General features: G+C 35.6%; 1 protein-coding gene across 1 annotated transcript in view; it reads left to right on the top strand.

The window, feature by feature from the left end:
• The window catches only part of DNAH12 (dynein axonemal heavy chain 12), a 172,584-nt gene that overhangs the window by 13,576 nt on the left and 137,331 nt on the right, over positions 1-21,677 (top strand). The window contains exons 4-12 of the mRNA XM_061129188.1: positions 3,523-3,712; positions 4,363-4,435; positions 5,044-5,202; positions 5,407-5,602; positions 7,145-7,333; positions 9,030-9,186; positions 10,280-10,371; positions 15,414-15,592; positions 19,825-19,960. Coding sequence (XP_060985171.1) covers positions 3,523-3,712; positions 4,363-4,435; positions 5,044-5,202; positions 5,407-5,602; positions 7,145-7,333; positions 9,030-9,186; positions 10,280-10,371; positions 15,414-15,592; positions 19,825-19,960 — 1,371 coding nt within the window. The remainder of the gene's footprint in view (positions 1-3,522; positions 3,713-4,362; positions 4,436-5,043; positions 5,203-5,406; positions 5,603-7,144; positions 7,334-9,029; positions 9,187-10,279; positions 10,372-15,413; positions 15,593-19,824; positions 19,961-21,677) is intronic.

The following is a 21,677-nucleotide window of genomic DNA, read 5'->3' on the forward strand; positions in this document are numbered from 1 at the left end:
CATTCTTTGTATATTTTTTAGTTGGAATTTTGTATTAAGGAAGAACTTGGTCTTTTTTCTTTCTTCACTCATTCATTTATATAACAGTATATGGGCTATGGGTTTCCCAGGTGGCGCTAATGGTAAAGAACCTGCCTGCCAATGCAGGGGATGTAAGAGACGTGGGTTCAATACCTGGGTTGGGAAGATCTGGAGAAGGCAATGACTACCCACTCCAGTATTCTTGCCTGGAGAATTGCATGGATAGAGGAGCCTGGTGGCTACAGTCCAAAGGGTTGAAAAGAGTTGGACACAACTGAAGCAACTTAGCATGCCTGGGCTATGGAGTCTTATTTTAGCTATTGAATTTAATGTGTTGTTATTGTGGTCTGTTTTGATGTTCAGCTGCCCCAAATTTGGCCGCTGGGAGCACATCAAGTTGCCTCTTATGTTCTTTTTAGCTTATCCCATCAACACAATAAGATGTTCCAGCCTTATACGGTACTTTTCCTGTTCTAATCCTGAAATCGTCATTTCTCCAAGGATTCTTGAATCTTTTTTAGTAGAGAATGGCATTTAGAAATTGGGGCATAAGTGTAAACTATGTAACTGAGATGTAGTTGCTTCTTGGTTCCTTCAGCAGAAAGAGGCAGGGAATTATTTATCTACATATCTACCCATCCGTCCTTCCCTCTGTCATTTGTCTATCTTGAAAGCCTTGAGTTTATGCTGATGCCTCCTATTCCAATTCAAAATCATAGAATTCTAGCCGTCCCTCTTTGCAGGGAAAGTTCTAGCCTTTCCCTCTTCGTTTGTTACTCCCTTCTGTCACATTCAGAAACATGAATTTTATGAACCATAATATGTTTACTTATTTTACTAAATTCTATAATACATGTAAACAGTTTTTAAATTGCCAACTCATGTGAGAAATCTACTCACTGTAGTTCAATATTTGTCTATAGTTTTATGTACTTAGCTTGAAGGCGTATGTCAAAATACTGTGTTCAAAAATTAGTTTGGTTAGTTCTACACTCCTTTCGATGTGATTATGTTTTTAATTTGAAATCCATTTAGGTTCATTTGTTTCTTTCTTTATCATTTTGGCTTTTTACTCTCATCCTTACTGATTTTCTTTATTCATGTTTTTGAGCATGTGAAACACTAGCATATTTTAAAGTCAGAACTGCATCCAAATCTGTACTCAGAGACACATCCTTCCTCCCTTCTACCCTGTTTCTCCACCCAGTGCTTTCTGTCTGTTAATACCCACTCCCTCTTAAATAACTGATGACATTGATTTCTGGTTTATCCTTTCTGCGTTTAATATTTCATGAAGAAGTAGATAAATGTTCTTATTTTCCTTTTTATCTTACACAAAATGCACCATACTATATTCTTTTGCTTTTTAACTTCACAGTACACCCCAGAAATCACCCCATGTACATTTATAGAGATCTACATTTTCTCCCAGCTTCAGTGAGATGTAATCAACGTATAACATTGTGTAAGTTTAAGGCTTAAGATGTGCTCACTTGATTTCCTCGTTCTTTTTTACTGCTGCACAGAACACACCAGTGAGTTATTTATTCAGCCACTCTCAAATATTTCTAGCATTCTGTTGCAATGAATAACCTCATGTAAGTGTGTTTTCATATTGTTGGAGGTACATTTTCAATTTCTAGGAGTGGGACTTCTGGATCAACATGTAGTGTAGTTAGAAACGGCAAAGTTTCTCTCAAGGTTTGTGCCAGTTTGTGTTCCTATTTGCAACTGGTGAGAGTGCTTGATTCACCATAGTCTTACCACAGATTATAGAGGTCATATTTTTAATTTTTTGTCAGTCTGAAAGATGACAAATAGTATCTCAATGTAGTTTAAATTTGCTTTCTCTAATTATGAAGATCAAACACCTTTTCATATGGTTAAGAGCCATTTTTGTTAATATTTTTATTGCGAAATTGTGGTTCATTTCTCCTGTTCATTTTTCTATTTATTTCACCCTTTTATTTAAAACTTAAAAAAAATTGTAGTAAAATACACATAACATAAAATTTACCATCTTAACTATTTTAAAGTATACTGTTCAGTGGTATTAAGTATTTTCACATGGTTGTGCAACCAATCTCCAGAATATTTTCATCTTGCAAAACTGATACTCTACACTCATTAAACATTCCCCATTTCCTTCTCCCCCTAGTCCCTGCCAAGTACCATTCTATTTTTTGTTTTATGTACTTAACTACTCTAAATACCTCATGTATGTAAAATCATAAGGTATTTTTTGTCATTGGCTTATTTCATTTAGCATAATGTCCTCAAGTTTTACTCATCTCCTAAATTTTTAAGCATTCTTTCCATTTTATTTGAGATATATGTTGCAAATATTTTCTCCCAGATTGTCAGCTATCTTTTGACCTCTTTTATTATGATGGGTTTTTGCCATGCAAGCATTTTAATTTTATGCAGTCAGAATTTGTTAATTACTTTTTTCTTTTCTACACCTGGAGTTTGAATCATAGTTATAAAGTTTTCCCCTACACTCAAACATAGAAGAATTTTATCAATTTTTTCTAGGCCTTGTATAGTTTTATTATTTCAGTTAATTCCTAATCTATGTGGAATTTATTCTTCTGTATGTTGGAAGATATCTGTTAAATTAATCTTTTTCCAAATGGCTGACCAGTTGTCCCAGAAATATTTATTAAAATCTTCATCTTTGCTTCAGTGATTGGGATGCTACATTTATTATATGCTACATTTTCCTATGTATTGTATCTATTTCTGGACTTTCTTTTTTTTGTTTGTTTTTTTCACAGTGGTCTGTCTATTCATGTACCTACATCACACTATTCTCATTAGGGAGACTTTATAGTATGTTTTAATGTCTCCTAAGACAAGTTCTTCTTTGTAAATTTTCTTTCTCAGGGATTTCTTGGCTATTCTCACATGTTTATTTTTCCACTTGAACTTTAGGCTCAACTTGTCCAGTTCCTTAAAAATATGTGTACTTTTATTGGTATTGCATTAAATTGATTGGGGGACAAATTAAAATTTTTGTGATGTTAAAACATCTTTACCAAGCTCAGGTACTATTTTTCCATTTGTTTATGTCTATTTTTGTCAGACTACTCTTTGTTATAGGAGAATTTATGAAATCATATTATGATGCTATTGTACCAGAATATTATCTCCAAGAGATTGGGGCTTTGTTTACTACTAAATCCTGAGCATTTGGAACAATACCTTTATATTTGTTGAATTAATGAGTATTTGTTAAATGAAGGAATAGTAAGTTAGACAAAGGATCTTTGTTTTGCCTTGAGAACGTGAGGAGTATACTAAAAACATTAGTTTGGAGAGAACTCATAAATAAATATATAAAATAGTTTCTTTTTAGGTCATACTTTGGGGTAAAATATTTTTATTCTAAAGGCATGTTATTTTTTATAATATTTTTATTCCGAAGTGCTACATTTGCACATATATCATTGAAAGGCTACACTATTTAGAACATTTATTTTTTTCTTATTATATTCTCAGTTCAACTATATTTATTTGAAGCAATGTGTAGAGAGTAGTCCGATAGTACCTATTCAGCAGGAATGGCTGGATCACATGTTAATGCTGGTACCTGAGTCTTTGAAGGAAGGGAAAGAACGAGAAAAACTTGTTCAAAGTCTCATAAACGAAGTGTCAAGTGATTTTGAAAAAAGCATGAAGAGATATTTGGGTAAGTTGCATTTAACACACACCAAGCTTGCTTGTTCCCCTGCCTATCCCAATCAAAAGCAGAAATATAAGTAATAAACATTATATGTTTAGCTGTATGTATTTTTAGAGTTTTTATTTTGAGCCTATAATCTAATCAAATCTTTGTAATTCATGGGCACCATTTCTTTTTTTTTTTTTTTATGGGCACCGTTTTTAAGGGCACTTTTTGTGATTTTTAATGTGCTTATTAACTAATACTTTTTAAACTTTTTACTTTGTCTTTATGGTTGTAGTTATGCTACTTATAGGATTGTAAGAAAATATTAGTGTGTTTGGGGAGATTTATTAGAGAAATAACCTTTGAAATTTTTAATTGGATTAATTTTTTAAGTTATTATGCCAGTGACCTTGGTATAGATAAGATGAAAATAGTTGAGGACTTATTAAAGCTTTACTGTATTTAAATTCACTTTCAAAGTAGGGCCAAAATAGTACCAAAAGCTTAATTTTCTTTCAAGCAAGGGACTTTTTTCTTATACTCATTTTGATGTATATTAAACTATACTACTCATTATCAAAAGTTGAAACTTTGATTTCAGTTAGTTCTTGCAAAGATTTTCAAGAAGTATTTATCTATCTATAAAATACTGTCTGTCTTTTTTTTTTCAGTGAGGAGTGTTCTTGTGAAACCTGATATTAATTGGCTTGAAGATGAAGGTGGCCCTTTACCTGAATCCCCTGTGTGAGTAAATCTTTTAAAAAGCAGTACTGCATCTAGGTTTTGATAATAGACTGAAAATAAACTGATCGATCTTACAGTCAAGGCTAAAATTATGAAGTTCAAAGTGTTTTGAAAACATGTAAAAGAATTGTAATACTGTTTTTTTCCTCCCCTAAATGTATCCTCTACATTGGACTTACCTAGTTGTTGACTATACACTTATGAGAAACTTTATGGATGTATAACTCAACTTGGTTTTTTATAAGTAAGCTTTGGAGTATGCCAGACAGATTTTTCCATCTCTTCTTCCCAGTCCTACAGACCAAGTTTGTTTATATAGGGTAACTGAGCCAGAGCACAGGGGAAGTTAAGGAACTCATGCATGGCCCATCAGCCTTCCTTATGCACCAATGATCTCTTTATTCTCTCTGAAGATAATGAACTCTCAAGATCTTGATGTATTTTTGTTACATGCTTATCTACTGAGTTTCCCATTGCTGACCACATTTCTCTCTTCTCATTCCCCAGTCTTCTCACTTTGATACTATTTCTATGCCATAAATATTACTTACTGAAATTTAGAATGTGTCATTTGAATCCTGTTTTGATGCAGTGTTTTGCTTTTCCAGAGGCCTGGATTATTCTAAGCCTTGGCATTCTAACTATCTGCAGACAAGAAACCAAATATTAGCTAATTTGCACATTGTTCATCCAACCATGAAAATGTTACTGGACCTTGGTTATACAACATTTGCCAATACAGTTTTGCTAGACTTAACTGGAATTAGGTAAAATCCCATATTTATTAATTAACATTTGAAATTTGAATGTCTTCTGCTTGAGTCTTTATATTTTTGACTACATAATTTTTATAACTGATAAATATTTAGGAGTTTTTACATTAAAAAATTTTTAGCTTATCTTACTTGCTTCACTCATTTTGTATCATGACCAATTTGTTTGCTTTAAATCATTCTTTTTCTCATAAATAGAGGTAAAGGCCCAATTGATTGTGAATCACTAAGAAATGATTTATCAATACAAGCTAGAAAGGCAGAAGAGAAGATAATGAACACTTGGTACCCAAAGGTTATAAATCTCTTCACCAAGAAGGAGGCACTAGAAGGCATTAAACCTGAGAAACTCGATGCATTTTATAACTGCGTTTCCACACTTATGTCAAATCAGGTAAACAGATTTTGTATATTTTAAATGATAATGTTATTAAAGTTAATTTAATATTTTATGAGGTATAGTGCTATGTAATTATTTTGAAATAAAGTAAGAGAGACTTTTACTAGTTTAGCTGAGCAATACTTCATTTCTGGAAGCAGTATAAAATGAGAGGTAACTCTACAAGTATGTGTCAATATTATGAGTGATTACTGGACTCATGCTTAAGGGCTATAAGCTAATTATCTATAGCTTTATTAAAGTAAATTAATAAAAGGACTATCCTAGAGAATGTATTTTTGAACTTATGAAATTCCAAGTTAATTGATTATCATTTTGTTCTTAGTAAAATCTTGATTTGAAATGTTATTGATCATTTTTAAATGACAGAGGATATGAATTTTATACAATTATTTTATTGGCTCCTTGAATTTTTACTATTGGAAAAATATAGCCCTAGAAAAATAATTTTGAATAAAAAGTTTTCCTTTTTGTAAAGATCTCCAAAGATTCCATAAAGTTTGCCTTTTTAAAGGTAATATATATGTGTATACATATATATATAAATCTGATATGTAACACTGTAATAAATATACATGATTTCCTTTTTGCCTTTATCCTCTTAAGAGGACTATGATTATATGATAAGTTAAGAGATGAAAAATGTTGTGAAGTTTATTTAAATCTATGTTTGTCTACTTTGTTTACGTTTCTAATAATTGGTTATACATAAGAAAGTATTATTCATCCTTTGGTAATTTACAGTGCACATTTCTAAGTTCCAGTGGCTTCACTCTCAAGTAATGATATGCTGGAAATCTGATGCTCCAGGAGAAAAAATCCTGATGTGTAGTGTTGCCAATTTCCATGGTATAAATATTCCTACCATGGTGATTTTCAGGCATCCAAGAGTTTAGTATCTGGCTCACAGAATTCTTGAATGTTTAACAATTAGCTCTTGTAATTGTAGGAGCTAGCTTTAGTACATCACCCTCACTTGCCCCAAATACATATCACCTCTTGAAAGTAAAAGTGAAAAGTGAAAGTTGCTCAGTCCTCTCTGATTCTTTGTGAATTCCATGGAATTCTCCAGGCCAGAATCCTGGAGTGGGTAGCTTTTCCCTTCTGCAGGGGATCTTCCCAACCTGGAGATCGAACCCAGGTCTCCTGCCTTGCAGACGGATTCTCTGCTAGCTGAGCCACAAGGGAAGCCCGTCACCTCATGACACCCCCCAAACTGGGTTTCAGGCCTCTCCACCCCTCAGTCTTTACCATGCTGTTGGGTCTTCTGGAACTTTTTCTGTACCAGGGACAAAATTACTAAAGAATGTGGAAGATTCTAAGTTGACATTTAAGACTGTTGATATTCTATAGAAAAATTAAAGTTTGCATGTATTGTTCTATTTTAAACTGTATTAAGAACATATGAATGAAGATAATTTTCAGGACTAAATGAATTGGTAAAATGAATTAATTATAAGCATTAGCTCACTGATCTAAACTTTTAGTTAAAGCTTTCTACTTTCTAAAGTAGTAATAACTTACGGTATCATGCAGCTAAAAGATCTCTTAAAGAGAACTGTAGAAGGATTTGTAAAACTCTTTGACCCAGAAGATCAACGAGGGCTACCCATATTTAAGATGGAATTGACCTTTGATGATGATAAAATGGAATTTTATCCTACTTTTCAAGATTTGGAAGATGTTGTCTTTGGTTTGGTTGAGCGAATAGCTGAAGCTCTGCAGGTAAGTCTTTATCCTTATTCATTGGGTTTCTTTTTAAAAAATTTTTTTATTGGAGTATAGTTGATTTACAGTGTTGTTAATTTCAAATGTACAGCAAAATGAATCAGTTATACATATATGTATATCCACTTGTTTTTTTTTTAAGATTCTTTCTCCATGTGTATCATTACAGAGCACTATAGAGCATTACAGAGCATTACAGAGCACTGAGTAGAGTTCCCTGTGCTATACAGAGGTCCTCATTAGTTATATATATATGCATATACATACGTATATGTATTAGTGTGTATATGTCAATCCCAACCTCTCAATTTATCCCTCTACCCCCTTACCCTGTAGTAGCCAAAAGGTTTTTTTCTACATCTGTGACTCTACTCATCAGATTTCTTTCAGTTCAGTTCAGTTGCTCTTTCGTGTAAAACATTTTGCGACCCTGTGGACTGCAGCACACCACTTCCCTGTCCATCAACTCCCAGAGGTTGCTCAAACTCATGTCCATCGAGTTGGTGATGCCATCCAGCAATCTCATCCTTGATCGTCCCCTTCTCCTCCTGCCTTCAATCTTCCCCAGCATCAGGGTTTTTTCCAATGAGTCAATTCTTCGCATCAGGTGGCCAAAGTTTTAGAACTTCAGCTTCAGCATCAGTGCTTCCAGTGAATATTCAGGACTGATTTCCTTTAGAATTGACTGGTTGGCTCTCCTTGCAGTCCAAGGGACTCTCAAGAGTCTTCTTCAACACTTCAGTTCAAAAGCATCAGTTCTTCGGCACTCAGCTTTCTTTATAGTCTAACTCTTACATTCATACATGACTACTGGAAAAACCATAGCTTTGACTAGATGGACCTCTGTTGGCAAACTATTGTCTCTTCTTTTAAATATGCTGTCTAGGCTGGTCATAGCTTTTCTTCCAAGGAGCAAATGTCTTTTAATTTCATGGCTGCAGTCACCATCTGCAGTGATTTTGGAGCCCAAAACAGTAAAGTCTGTCACTGTTTCCATTGTTTCCCCCATCTATTTGCCATGAAGTGATGGGACTGGATGCCATGATCTTAGTTTTTTGAATATTGAGTTTTAAGCAAGCTTTTTCACTCTCCTCTTTCACTTTCATCAAGAGGCTCTTTAGTTCTTTGCTTTCTGTCATAAAGGTGATGTCATATGGCTCTTTTAAAAACTTTTTAGTTGAATATAAGCTCTATAAAATGTATATGTACTTAACTTGTTTTCTTTTCATCCTCCAAATTTTTGTAAGTTAAAAGTGCTTTCTCTTTGAGAAGGTTTCCTGGCTTGAGATGACATTTTTCTTTTTAGAACTTTTATTGTAGTTATGAATTTATCTATATGTATGTTAATTTTTATTATGTAGTTATGAATATATATATATTTACCAATTGATATTTTATGTGTTTCATGTTCCCTACTGAGTTGTGAACTTCTTAAAGGCAAGATCCAAGTGATGTGTATTCTTTCTAGAGCTTTCTGATATAACCACTTCAACATTATAATTCCTTATAGATATTTGTTGAATGATAAAAAACTAAGCCAACTAAGGTTTTATATTTTAAATCATTATTTTGCATCAAGTTATCTTTTCCTGAACCATTGAAACCTGAAATGAATTTAAGTATAATATAAGATCTACATATAGATCAACTGTACAGATATTTATTTCATGAATTGTCATTTTATATCTGTTAGAATGTCCAAACAGTACCCTCTTGGCTATCAGGAACTTCAACACCTGTGAATCTTGACACAGAACTTCCTGAACACGTGTTACAATGGGCTCTTGATACGCTGAAGGTGGCAGTACATCGTAACTTAGAAGGCGCAAGAAAACATTATGAGACATACGGTATATATGACACAAATATATCTCTTTTTTTGTGATAAAAGAATGCCATTTTATTTTTACTGGAATTTTGTCAGATATTTGGTTATCTGGATCTGTAATGAAAGACCAGAGAGAGCAAGAAGTGAGCATAGGCATGGCTTTTGACAGAGTCATGAATCAAACCCAAGAAACTTGAATTCTATTATTCAGTCCAAAGGGTGAATATTAACTGGAGCAGGGCCATAAAATCAAAACACAGAGAGAAAGGATGTTGATATAAGGAAAAAATTAAATCAAGGGCAAAAACAAGGTAATTTCTAACAATTTCAGCTTAATCATCTCTTGAAGTATGTTATGGGGTCAGGATAAATAGTTGTTATTTGACATTCTGTTAACCAAAACCTTTTATTAACTGGCTTATCTGTGAAAAAGTTAGTCGCTCAGTCATGTCCGACTCTTTGCAATCCCATGAACTGTAGCTCTCCAGGCTCCTCTGTCCATGGAATTATCCAGGCAAGAATAATGAAGTGGGTTCCCATTTTTTGCTCCAGGGGATCTTCCTGACCCAGGGATTGAACCCACATCTCCTGCATTGGCAGGCAGATTCTTAAATACTGCACCATCTGGGAAGCTCTTAAAAGCATTAGTTCAGAGTAGTGTTGAAAATGTTAGTCACTCAGCTGTGTGTGACTGTTAGTGACCCCATGGACTGTAGCCCCCCAGGCTCAGGCTTCTTTGTCCATGGAATTCTCCAGGCAAGAATACTGGAGTAGGTAGTCATTCCCTTCTCCAAGGGATCTTCCCAACCCAAGGATCGAACCCAGGTCTCCCACAATACAGGCAGATTCTTTATTGTCTGAGTCACCAAGGAAGCTTTATCTGTACCTCTAAGTTATTTTATATAAACTATTGTTTTTATTTTAAAAGTTTACTTTTAATCTGGTTTGCTTGTTAGGTTTATTTTATGTTATTACATCTATTCCTGTTAATGTATGTTATTAGTTTATTAATGATATTTAATTAAATAGGCTGCTCTAGTCTATGACTATATAAAAAGCACTTTATCTTTTTAAAAGGGTGTTATTGAGATTTAAATTAGATTATTGATTTTCAGTTGAAAAGTACAATTGGCTCATTGATGGGACTGCTGTTAAGCTGATGGAGACTTTTCAGGCAGAGGATCATACTTTTGATGAATACACAGAGGTATGTGTTAATTCTGTTTTTCATTAATACTTTTTTAAATTTATTTTTAAAATTAAGATTTTTTATTCTAAAAAATAAATGCGTCAGTCTGAGTTAATAGAATTTCTTATTCAAAACATCATTCTAGTAAACTCATATGTTCATCTAATAATTCCCTTATTCATTTAGCTCATTCATTGATTCAACAAAAATACTTTTCATCACATTCAGACACATAACAATATTTTGGTTATACAAAAGTAAATAATATATAAACATTATCCTCAAAAGCTTATATTGGACATGGAAACCAGACATAGAAATAACAACTGTGAAAGTGAAAGTTGCTTAGTCGTGTCTGTCTCTTTGCCACCCCCTGGACTACAGAGTCCATGGAATTTTCCAATCCAGAATACCAGAGTGGGTAGCCTATCCCTTCTGCAGGGGATTTTCCCAACCCAGAGTTTGAACCCAGGTTTCCTCATTGCAGGCGGATTCTTTACGAGATGAGCCACAAGGGAAGCCCAAGAATACTGGAGTGGGTAGCCTAGCCCTTCTCCAGGGGATTTTCCCGATCCAGTAATCGAACTGGAGTCTCCTATACTGCTGGAGGATTTACTAACTGAGCTATCAGGGAAGCCAAGCTGTAATATATTGAAATTAGTACTAGAATGGAGAAAGGGACAAAGTGGTATGGAACTTCAGAAGAAGGAATGGCTACTTTTGCATCGGTATATTTATGAAGATTTCTAGAAAAAGTGAAAAGCGGACTGGGCTTTGAAATAGATGTTTATAGGTGAAGAAGAGAGGAAATGTAACATAAGACAGGGACAAAAGTATTTAGAGGTGTTCAGAGAGCGTTGAATAGACCCCATATGGCTGAAGAATGAGCAGAGGAGCCTGGTGGGGCTATATTTCATGGGTTGGGAAAGAGTTGGACACAACTGAGTGAGTGAGTACACATGTACAGCTGAAGAATAGGTAGTTAGGAATACAATATCTAGGGTATTTTGTGTTTCTGTACAAATTTTAGAATAATTGTGTTCTAGTTCTGTGAAAAATTCCATTAATACTTTAAAAAATATTTATTTTTATTTATTTGGCTGCTTTGGGCATTAGCTGTGGCACGCGGGATCTTCATTGCATCCTGTGGGGATCTTTCATGGCCTCTACATTGGAAACTCAGGTTTTAACCACTGGAATGCTAGGGAAGTCCCTGACTGTGTTTTTTTTTTTTTAATTTTGTTTTGTTTTACCAGTGAATGGGTCCTGCTTTCTTGTTTCTTTGTATGTCTCATAATTTTCTGTTGGAATCCAGACATTTTAGGTAATATACTGTAGCAACTCTAGACATTGGTCTCCCTTCCAGTTTGCTATTTTTATTTGCTTGTTTATTTGTTTAGAGACTGGGCAGATTATTTTAGTGAAGTCTGTTTCGCTCCCCACACCCTCTGAAGTACCAAGTGTTGCTCCTCAGGGAGCCACAGTGTTGGGTATGCCAAAAGTCATCCTGGAAAGGCCACAGTTTCAAATGTCTTTGTTCTCTCTTACTCTGGCTATACATTGCTGTTAGTCTTCACTTACTGCTGGTTAATTGCTGTATTGTTTTCAACAGTTCCATAGAGGTATAAGTTGCTCTACTGTAATCAAATTCAGACTCTCTTGAAAAAGCAGTTTCCAGAGTCAGTGTTTGATAGTTATTCTACCACGGGAGGGATCTTACCAACAGTCTCCTTCCTTGGCTCTTTGTCTCAAGCTAGCTGGTCTATGATTTAGCCTGAATCTTCACCAAATCACTGAATCTTCCTTACAGTTTCTCCCTACCAAAACCTCCACTGTTTTTGAGGGCAGTTAGGCTTGAATTTTTCCATGTTCTATTGCAACTGAAGTCAATTCCTTTGGGAAAAGATTAGGAGGTATCTATTTTATGACATGCTTCTCCTTCGCTTCCAGGCAAAATGTCTGAGCCAAGGCCTTGGAGCTGGGAATGGGGATAGTGATAGACGTCTCTCAGTGATAATCCCACTGAAGAAGTTGAGCACTCAATAGAGTGCATGCAATCTAATTCACTTCAGTCATGTCTGACTCTGTGACCGTATGGACTGTAGTCTGCCAGGCTCCTCTGTCCGTGGGATTTTCCAGACAAGAACACTGGAGTGGGTTGCCATGCCATTCTCCAGGGGATCTTCCCAACCCAGGGAATTGCACTCACATTTCCTGTGTCTCCTGTATTGGAGGCAGGTTCTTTACCACTAGGGCCACCTGGGAAGCCCAGGCTCAGTGGAGTAGAGAGTACTAACCTGAGGTTAGCCTTGTCTCTTTTCTGCTATGGAGCTGCCACCTTCCCAGCGAGGGCAAGTGGGATTGGTGTCTCCATATTCTCAGTGGTACCATGACCAAGATAGACCCTCCCTTCCATGAGTGGTATTTGTGTGGTACAAGGGAGTTCCCACCTTCCAATTACATTCACCAAGAACCTAGTTTTAACAAAACTAGTTAAGCCATCCAACTGAAACCTGGGTGGTGAGGGAGCCCTCTGTTCTTGACTGCACTTGTCTGGAGTGGAGTTTCCACATTCTGAGCTGGCAGCAGGGAGGGAGGGAGAAATCCAGGTTTAAATACCACAGAGTCTCACTTTTCTTTCTAAATTTTCATGAAGTTTCACCAATAGATGTTTCTTCATTTTCTGTATACTCTTATGACTGTTTTCAGCGGTTTTAAATTAAATCCTTGTTTTGTTTTTTTTTTTGCCTTCATCTAGATTTGTTTTAAGTCTTTGGTTAAATATTGAAAACCAATTAATAGACTATTCTTCTAACAGTGGCATTCTTTAAATTCCAGAAAAATATTTAATGTCAATTGTTAATATTAGTTCTAGTCATTAACTATATTAAGTTGAAAACAAAATACAGTCTTTACACCACTAAATGCAATGGTATTTTAGGTAACAAATGAAGCTACTATTTACAGAGACTTTGCCCAGAAAACCTCCATTGCCCATTAGGTGAGACTTACTGATGGAGCCTTCTGTCTCTCTGTCTCTCTCTCTTCATCATTTAAAAAAGCCAATTTAAAACACTTTCCAATTAAATCTTTGAAGTGTTGTCACTTTGATGGACACTTTTAGTTCTAAAAAACAAATTGGTGGTGCTGGTTTAGTTGCTGTGTCCGACTCTTGCGACCCTATGGACTGTAGACCACCAGGCTCCTCCGTCCGTGGGATTTTCCAGGCAAGAATACTGGAGTGGGTTGCCATTTCCTTCTCCTAAATCCTTGTTTTCAAAATAATGTGTTAGTCACTCAGTCGCGTCCGACTCTTTGCAGTCTCATGGACTGTAGCCCCCCAGCCTCCTCTGTCCATGGAATTCTCCAGGCCAGAATACTAGAGGGAGTAGCCATTCCCTTCTCCAGAGGATCTTCCCTGGTGACTCAGATGGAAAAGAATCTGCCTGCAATGCGAAAGACTTGGGTTTGATCCCTGGGTCAGGAAGATCCCCTGGAGAAGGGAATGGCAATCCACTCCAGTATTCTGGCTTAGAGAATTCCATGGACAGAGGAGCCTGGAGAGCTATAGTCCATGGGGTTGCAAAGAGTTGGACACAACTGAGCAATTAACACATTTTAATATTCACCACTTTTACTGGGGACCAGGTCCACAGAACTCCTTACGTTGTCATGTTGGAAGTCTTCTCTGGGTTTCTTTCTGTAGTTTTTAAAATAAGACTTCTTTTAAGATGTTCTCTTTTTTGTTGCTTCTCAGCTGTTTGACTGTGAAGTGCTTTTTTTGTTGTTTCTTTTGTACTCCTTCCCCTTGAGAATATTGGGATTCTTAGTTCTGTATAGTTCTTATCAAACTTGGAAAATATTCACACATTATTGCTTCATTTTAAAAAATTTGTCTCCTTCCCTCATTTCTGGAATTCTAGTTTTATGTATTTTAGACTGTTTAATATTACTGCAAAGGTTCCTGAAGTCATTCAGACATTTGCATTGTTTCCAACGTGTCATGTTTTCTTTGATCTAGACCTTTTATTTTCCATATCTGTTAATTACATCCCAGAAAAAATGGGTGATGGCCCTTGAGGATAAAAAAGAATCTGTTCTCCTTATTCTGGTGCAGTCAGTTCAACTGACTACTTGGTATATTTTTAACCAAGAACCAAGACTACTCTGTGTAGGCTTTGAACCAATTAATTAATATCTTCAGTTCCCTTAAACATTGAAATTTTTAAGCACAGTCAACTAAATACTGGAGACTAGAAAAATAAAGTAGCTTTCAGAGAGAGGAAAATGAAGAAAAAGTCTCCTTAGGGAAGAGTAAAAGGAATATGAGGCATTTTGGTTGGGGGTGGAGGTGAGGGGAGGAGGAAAGTAAAGAGGCAACATTAAAGATGGTTTGTGAAATTAAGTCAAAGTTGCCCAAAGTTGAGACATACGTTTCACTTTCCATAAAGCTTGTCACAATATAACTTGTCAGGTTTTCTTCCACACTACTTTGCTTAAATAAGAAAAATTATCCCAGTGTGTCTAGGTATTAAGAATTTGTATAAATTGCAATATCTTGGAACTTTGGTAACAGCAGGGCACAGTGTTTCTCTCCTGGATTATTTTGACCAACACCAAAAAGTTTCTTATATTTATTTTCCTGAAGATTGAACTAGAATTTTCAGTGAGGTATTAGTAATGGCCCAAGCAAGTATTAGTGAGCTACACAAATTGTCACATGATAAAAATTTGCTTTTAAACTGAAAGATAGGTGGCTTTGATCATATTCTTTTTAATAGTTACTGAGGGGATTTTCACCTTGTGACATGTCCAGATATTTTTGATGCTATAAATGGTATTGTATTGGATATTTACTGTTAAATTGGTAAATTCCTTAATGAAAAGACGGGGAGGGGGAGAAGTTGGCGCAACAATGGAAAGACATTTAATCCCTTAGCAAAAATAAATGGATTTATACTTATAGCATATAATTAAGAATTTCACCATAATACTGTACTGTCAAATCACAGATGAATTTGAAAATTCTAATCATTTTTGTTTTAAATCCTTTTTTAAAGCTTATAGGAAAAATTTTCAATTTTGCTTCAGAAATAATGCTTTTACCTCAGTGGGTTCATTTCCCTATGGTGCGTTTGGATTGTGAAGATTTGAAGACAGGCCTAACAAACAAAGCAAGAGCCTTTGCAAACATTTTGCTAAATGATATAGCTTCAAAACATAGGAAAGAAAATGAAAGGTAAGTAGAATCACTTGTAAAACTCAGAATTTTAGGGTAAAAGAGATATTGGGTTGTCAAAAAAAAAAAAATTCCACTGGCCTTCTTATAGGAAAACCCAAATGAATTTTTGGCCAACCAAATAGTTTGCTAATAGCAATTCTTGTTTAAAAATATAAGATTAAAATATAAGTGCTTATAATGTTTTTTCTCCAACTTCAATAAGGATTAAAACTAATATTTATATAAAGCACTTAGCACAGTGCCTAGAACACTGTACTCAAGAAATGTTAGCTGTTTATTTTCCCAGAAGCAATGTGAGAAAATTATATGCTTTGAAATCAGAGACCTGGATTTGAATCCTGGCTCTACCATGAAATAGTTCTATGACTCTAGGCAAGTTACTTAATTTCCCTGAGCCTCAATTTCCTGCTGTGCCGGTTATGGAAAATAATACCTTGCCTTGCAGAACTGATGTTAGGATCACAGATAACATTTGTAAAGGATTTAGCCCCATGCTTGGCAGAGAATAGGTACCCAAGAAAGGGAGGTTTCACATCAATAAATATTTTCAAGTCAATAAAAAAATATGACTGTCAGAAAGTTGAGTATTGGTTAGCCATATTTTGTATAAAATTTTATTACACAATGATGTTGAAGATGGTAAAGTATTAGATATTTCCTTTCTAATAATCCCATTGAGTTACAATACCATAGTTAATTTTAAAAATGATTTATGTTTGACACGACTTTTTGGTGTTTATTTTTGTAATATTGGTCACTTTTCTAGAAAATTTTATTACTTTCAATAAGTAACTGTCTTATTATAAACTCATGGCAGAAGAGCAGTTGAAAAGTTTTCCATTTTCCTCTGCCTTGTTCATGCTTTGGTTTCTTCCTAAGTTCCATATGTGAATTAGATAACATCAAAAGAAGGAAATGGGAACTTCCCTGGTGGTCCAGTTGCTAAGACTCTCTGTTTCCAATGCAGGGGGCCCAGGTTTGATCCCTGGTCAGGGTACTAGATCCCACATGCCACAAATGAAAGATCCCGCATACCACGACTAAGACCAGGTGTGGCCAAATAAATAAATAGTTTTCTTTAAAAGGAGGAAATGTGTACCACTATGTTAAGCATAATTTATTAAATAAATGAATAATTATTAAAGAGAAGTTTTCTTACTTCACGGTTTGGTTTAGTATCTGCTTGGGCAAACTTGCTCTCACTAATCTTGTTTGCCTTCTTTCCTTTTCTGTTTTGCTTTTGGCCGTGCCACAGAGCATGGGGGATCTTAGTTCCCTGACCAGGGATCGAGCCCGTGCCTCCTGCAGTGGAAGCACGCAGTCCTAGCCGTTGGACTGCCATGGAACTTCCACCTCCTTTTCTTTTAATTGTATTGTTACTCCAAAGGGACTCAGATTCTGCTCTAGTAAGAAGAAAGCAACCACAGTAGAATCATCTGTCCATTTTTTGCATCATCAACATTAATCAGTTCAGTTCAGTTGCTCAGTCGTGTCCGACTCTTTGCGACCCCATGAATCGCAGCACACCAGGCCGCCCTGTCCATCACCAACTCCCGGAGTTTACTCAAACTCATGCCCATTGAGTTGGTGATGCCATCCAGCCATCTCATCCTCTGTTGTCCCCTTCTCCTCCTGCCCCCAATCCCTCCCAGCATCAGGGTCTTTTCCAATGAGTCAACTCTTCACATGAGGTGGCCAAAGTATTGGAGTTTCAGCTTCAGCATCAGTCCTTCCAATGAACACCCAGGACTGATCTCCTTTAGGATGGACTGGTTGGATCTCCTTGCAGTCCAAGGGACTCTCAAGAGTCTTCTCCAACACCATAGTTCAAAAGCATCAACTTTTCGGTGCTCAGCTTTCTTCTCAGTCCGACTCTCACATCCATACATGGCCACTGGAAAAATCACAGCCTTGACCAGACGGACCTTTGTTGGCAAAGTAATGTCTCTGCTTTTTAATACGCTATCTAGGTTGGTCATAACTTTCCTTCCAAGGAGTAAGCGTCTTTTAATTTCACGGCTGCAATCACCATCTGCAGTGATTTTGGAGCCCCAAAAAATAAAGTCTGACACTGTTTCCACTGTTTCCCCATCTATTTCCCATGAAGTGATGGGACCAGATGCCATGATCTTAGTTTTCTGAATGTTGAGCTTTAAGCCAACCTTTTCACTCTCCTCTTTCACTTTCATCAAGAGGCTTTTTAGTTCCTCTTCACTTTCTGCCATAAGGGTGGTGTCATCTGCATATCTGAGGTTATTGATATTTTCCCCAGCAATCTTGATTCCAGCTTGTGCTTCTTCCAGCCCAGCGTTTCTCATGATGTACTCTGCATAGAAGTTAAATAAGCAGGGTGACAATATACAGCCTTGACATACTCCTTTTCTTATTTGGAACCAGTCTGTTGTTCCATGTCCAGTTCTAACTGTTGCTCACAACATTAATACATCCTTCTAAAAAACTATTTTTCTAAATAATTTTAAGGATTTATTAATATTTTTTTTGGCTGTGCTGAGTCTTTGTTACTGTACACAGGCTTTCTATATTGCACCGAGAGGGTACTACTCCTCCTTGCAGTGAGCGGGCTTCTTACTGTGGTAGCTTCTCTTGTTGCAGAGCACAGGCTCTAGAGCTCAGGCTCAGTAGTTGTGGCGCATTGGCTTGGTTGCCACCTGGCATGTGGGATCTTCCTGGACCAGGGATCGAACTCATGTCCTCTGCATTGGCAGGTGGACTCCCAGCAGAAGCTACTCCTAAAATATTGATAATCAAAAATTAACTGTCAGACTTCCTTGGTGATCCAATGGTTAAGAATTTGCCTTCCCATGCAGGGGGTGTGGGTTGGATTCTTGGTGAGGGAGCTAAGATCCTACATGCCTCATGGCCAAAAAACCAAAAGGTAAAGCAGAAGTAATATTGTAACAAATTCAATAAAGACTTGAAAAATGATTCACAAAAAAAAAAAGCTTTAAAAAAATGCTATCAAGCCCTATGTGATCTGATTTCTGTTCATCTCTACAACTTCATGTTCTATCCTCTCTTTTGTATTCACACTGCTCTGCTTGCCATTCCTAAACTATTTGAAGGTTTTTGCTACCTCAGGCTTTTATCTTTGTTATTTTTCTTCCTTGAAAGCTTTTTCCGTGATATTTGTATGACTCTTTTTTTCTTTCTCTCATTTTGAATTATCACCTCTCTAGAGAGATCATTCCTGGTCACTTTATATAAAATACTGGTTCCTTCTCTATACTCCATCATTCTTTATAACCCTTTACTTTTTTTTTTCATAGAACTTTTTACTACCTAACACTGTGTTATGTATTTATGTATTTTTTGTCTCTCTCATCAATTTGAATGTAAGCTTTATGATGGTAGGGACTTGATCTATTTGGTGTTATATCTCCAATGCTTAAAACTTTGGTTAGCATACTGTAGGTATTCAATTATTTATTAAATGACTGAATAAGTATAATCACATAATATAAATGAAATACCTGCATGAACCAAAATTTATTTTTAAAATCACTTACCTCTTTTGTACTTTGTTTTTGCAAGGAGTTTCTCCGATATTTCTAGCAATGGCATGACAATACTGATACTGCAAAGCATAGGGAAAAATTCTATGAAATATATCTTAGTTAAATAATGGGTATAGGTATAGGGTATCTATTAATAGATTCATACAAACATAGACTTTCTGAAAGAATCACGGATTTTAAAATGTACGCAGGGATTTGATCTTTTCAGTTGCCATATTTCACAAGGGACATTACTACTACTAGTGATAATTAAGCTGATGATTATACCGACATTATAGTTACCAGTAACTGAGAGTGTACTATGTGCTGGGCTCTTTTGCATTCATTATTCATTATTGTATTACAACAGTCCCACAAGATGAATTTAATAACTTCATTTTACAAGTGTGGAAATTAAGCCTATGAAATTCACGTAATTACTCAAAGCTAGTAGCAGCTGAGGCAGGATTTAGATATAGAGCTGCCTGATCGATCCAAAGCATGCTCTATTTCACACTGAAAATGTTGTCTCAATTTTATGGATTTTATAAATCTATGGTGTATCCTGAGTTGTGTCAGTTAAGTTATACTTAAATATTTTAAGATACCTAACCGATTGTTTTTAGGGTCACAGTTCCTATTTTATAGTAATCATAATTGAGTGTAATATAGCATTAATTACTGTACCTATAATAAAGCAAGGTATTATGTCAGTATTTGCAGTGAATTTGAAGCAGTTAAAGAGCATGCATTAAAAGTTCCTGAGACAACAGAGGAAATGATGGAGCTTATATCTTATGTAGAAAAAGCCCGAACTGTAGGAATTCAGGAGTTGGTGTCACGGATCAAGGTAGGAATTTTTTAATTTACATATTAAATTTTTTTTTCATTGTGAAATATGGTACACATATTGAAAATGAATAAAACATATGGTTAAACAAAGTTATAAAGTGAACACCTATGTTGCCACCACCCAGGTGAAGAAATAGGTTATTGCCAGCACCCTAGAAATCCTTTGCATATGACTTTCTGACCATAATTACTTCCTTTTCTCCACCTCCTAGAGGTGTCAACCAGGTTTCTACAGTAATCATTTTTTTCCTTTAGTTCCTCCATACGTGCATCCTTAACAAAGGTTTAAAAAATATTTTCTTTTATAGTTTCTCCATTAGTGTTCGCTTCGGCAGCACATATACTATAGTTTCTACATTTAGTAGTACATATGCTCATGCCTTCCCCAACACAAGGTTATATACCTATTCACCTATATTATACTCTAATTTTTGTTTAAAAATGTGAGATGCAGGGGCCTCCCTGGTGATCCAGTGGTATACAGGCTTGCTGTACACAGGAGACTAACACAATATGATAAATCAACTATACTCCAATAAAAATTAATTTTAAAGCATTATTATGATTGGATGTTGAATTTTATTTTTTGCATCTATTGGTATGATCTTATGCATTTTCTCCTTTAATCTATTAATACAGCTAGTTATATGAATCAGGTTTTATTGGGTTAATTTCTATGTGCAATATAATACATATATAATGCATTCTGAACATTACATAAATTATATACATGTACATCCTATGTGTATCTCAAACAAAAACTCTTAAATTAGCCTTTGAATCTATATTTCAGTTCTTAAAAATTACAGCACAGTGTACAGATCAATGCAAGTTATAAGGAGTAAAGATATTTAATGTCTTATTCAGGTAAATCTATTGGTTTTAAAGAATTTTTTTTTTTTTTTGCCAGTCACTCCTAAACTCTTTCTGGACAATTGCTATATGCTAATGGTAGACAAAAGAAGTGGTACTGTTATTGAAGATGCAAAACAAAATTAAAGATATTAAAATCTTTGTCACCAAAGATTCAAAAATTAAATACATAAGAATAAAACTGTAAAATCCTTAAAAAAAAAAACAGGGTTGCTGGAAAAAAGCCGCATATTTGATCACCAATTTCAGTCATATACATGGATAATCAAGTACTTTTATCTTAAGTCAATTGCAAGTGAAATCTATTAAAAAGCTTTTATTTTGGTATGTGTTTGTGTGTGTGTTAGTCCTCCAGTCGTGTCCGACTCTTTGTGACCCCATGGACGGTAGCTTGCCAGGCTTCTCTGTCTATTATATTCTCTAGGGAAGAACACTGGAGTGGGTTGCCATTCCCTTTTTCAGGGGATCTTCCCAATCCAGGGGTCAAATCTGGATCTCCTGCATTGCAGGCAGATTCTTTATACCATCTGAGCCACCAGGGGGCAAACTAAATGCTCTTGCTATAAACGTCTTCAATTGTGTGCTATGAAGCCAGATAAATAATCCTATGGTTATTGAAATACCCATGTGATTTGGGTGATATGAAATATCAGTTAATAATCTGAGTCAGATTGAAATTTGAAAAAGTATTAGAAATTGTTGTTTCTCTTTTTCATAATGCTTTAGGGCTTCCCTTGTGGCTCAGCTGGTAAAGAATCCGCCTGCAGTGCGGGAGACTGGGTTGGGAAGATCCCCTGGAGAAAGGAATGGCTACCCACTCCAGTATTCTGGCCTGGAGAATT

This window comes from Dama dama, chromosome 24 (genome assembly GCF_033118175.1).
Source record: "Dama dama isolate Ldn47 chromosome 24, ASM3311817v1, whole genome shotgun sequence".
NCBI lineage: Eukaryota > Metazoa > Chordata > Mammalia > Artiodactyla > Cervidae > Dama > Dama dama.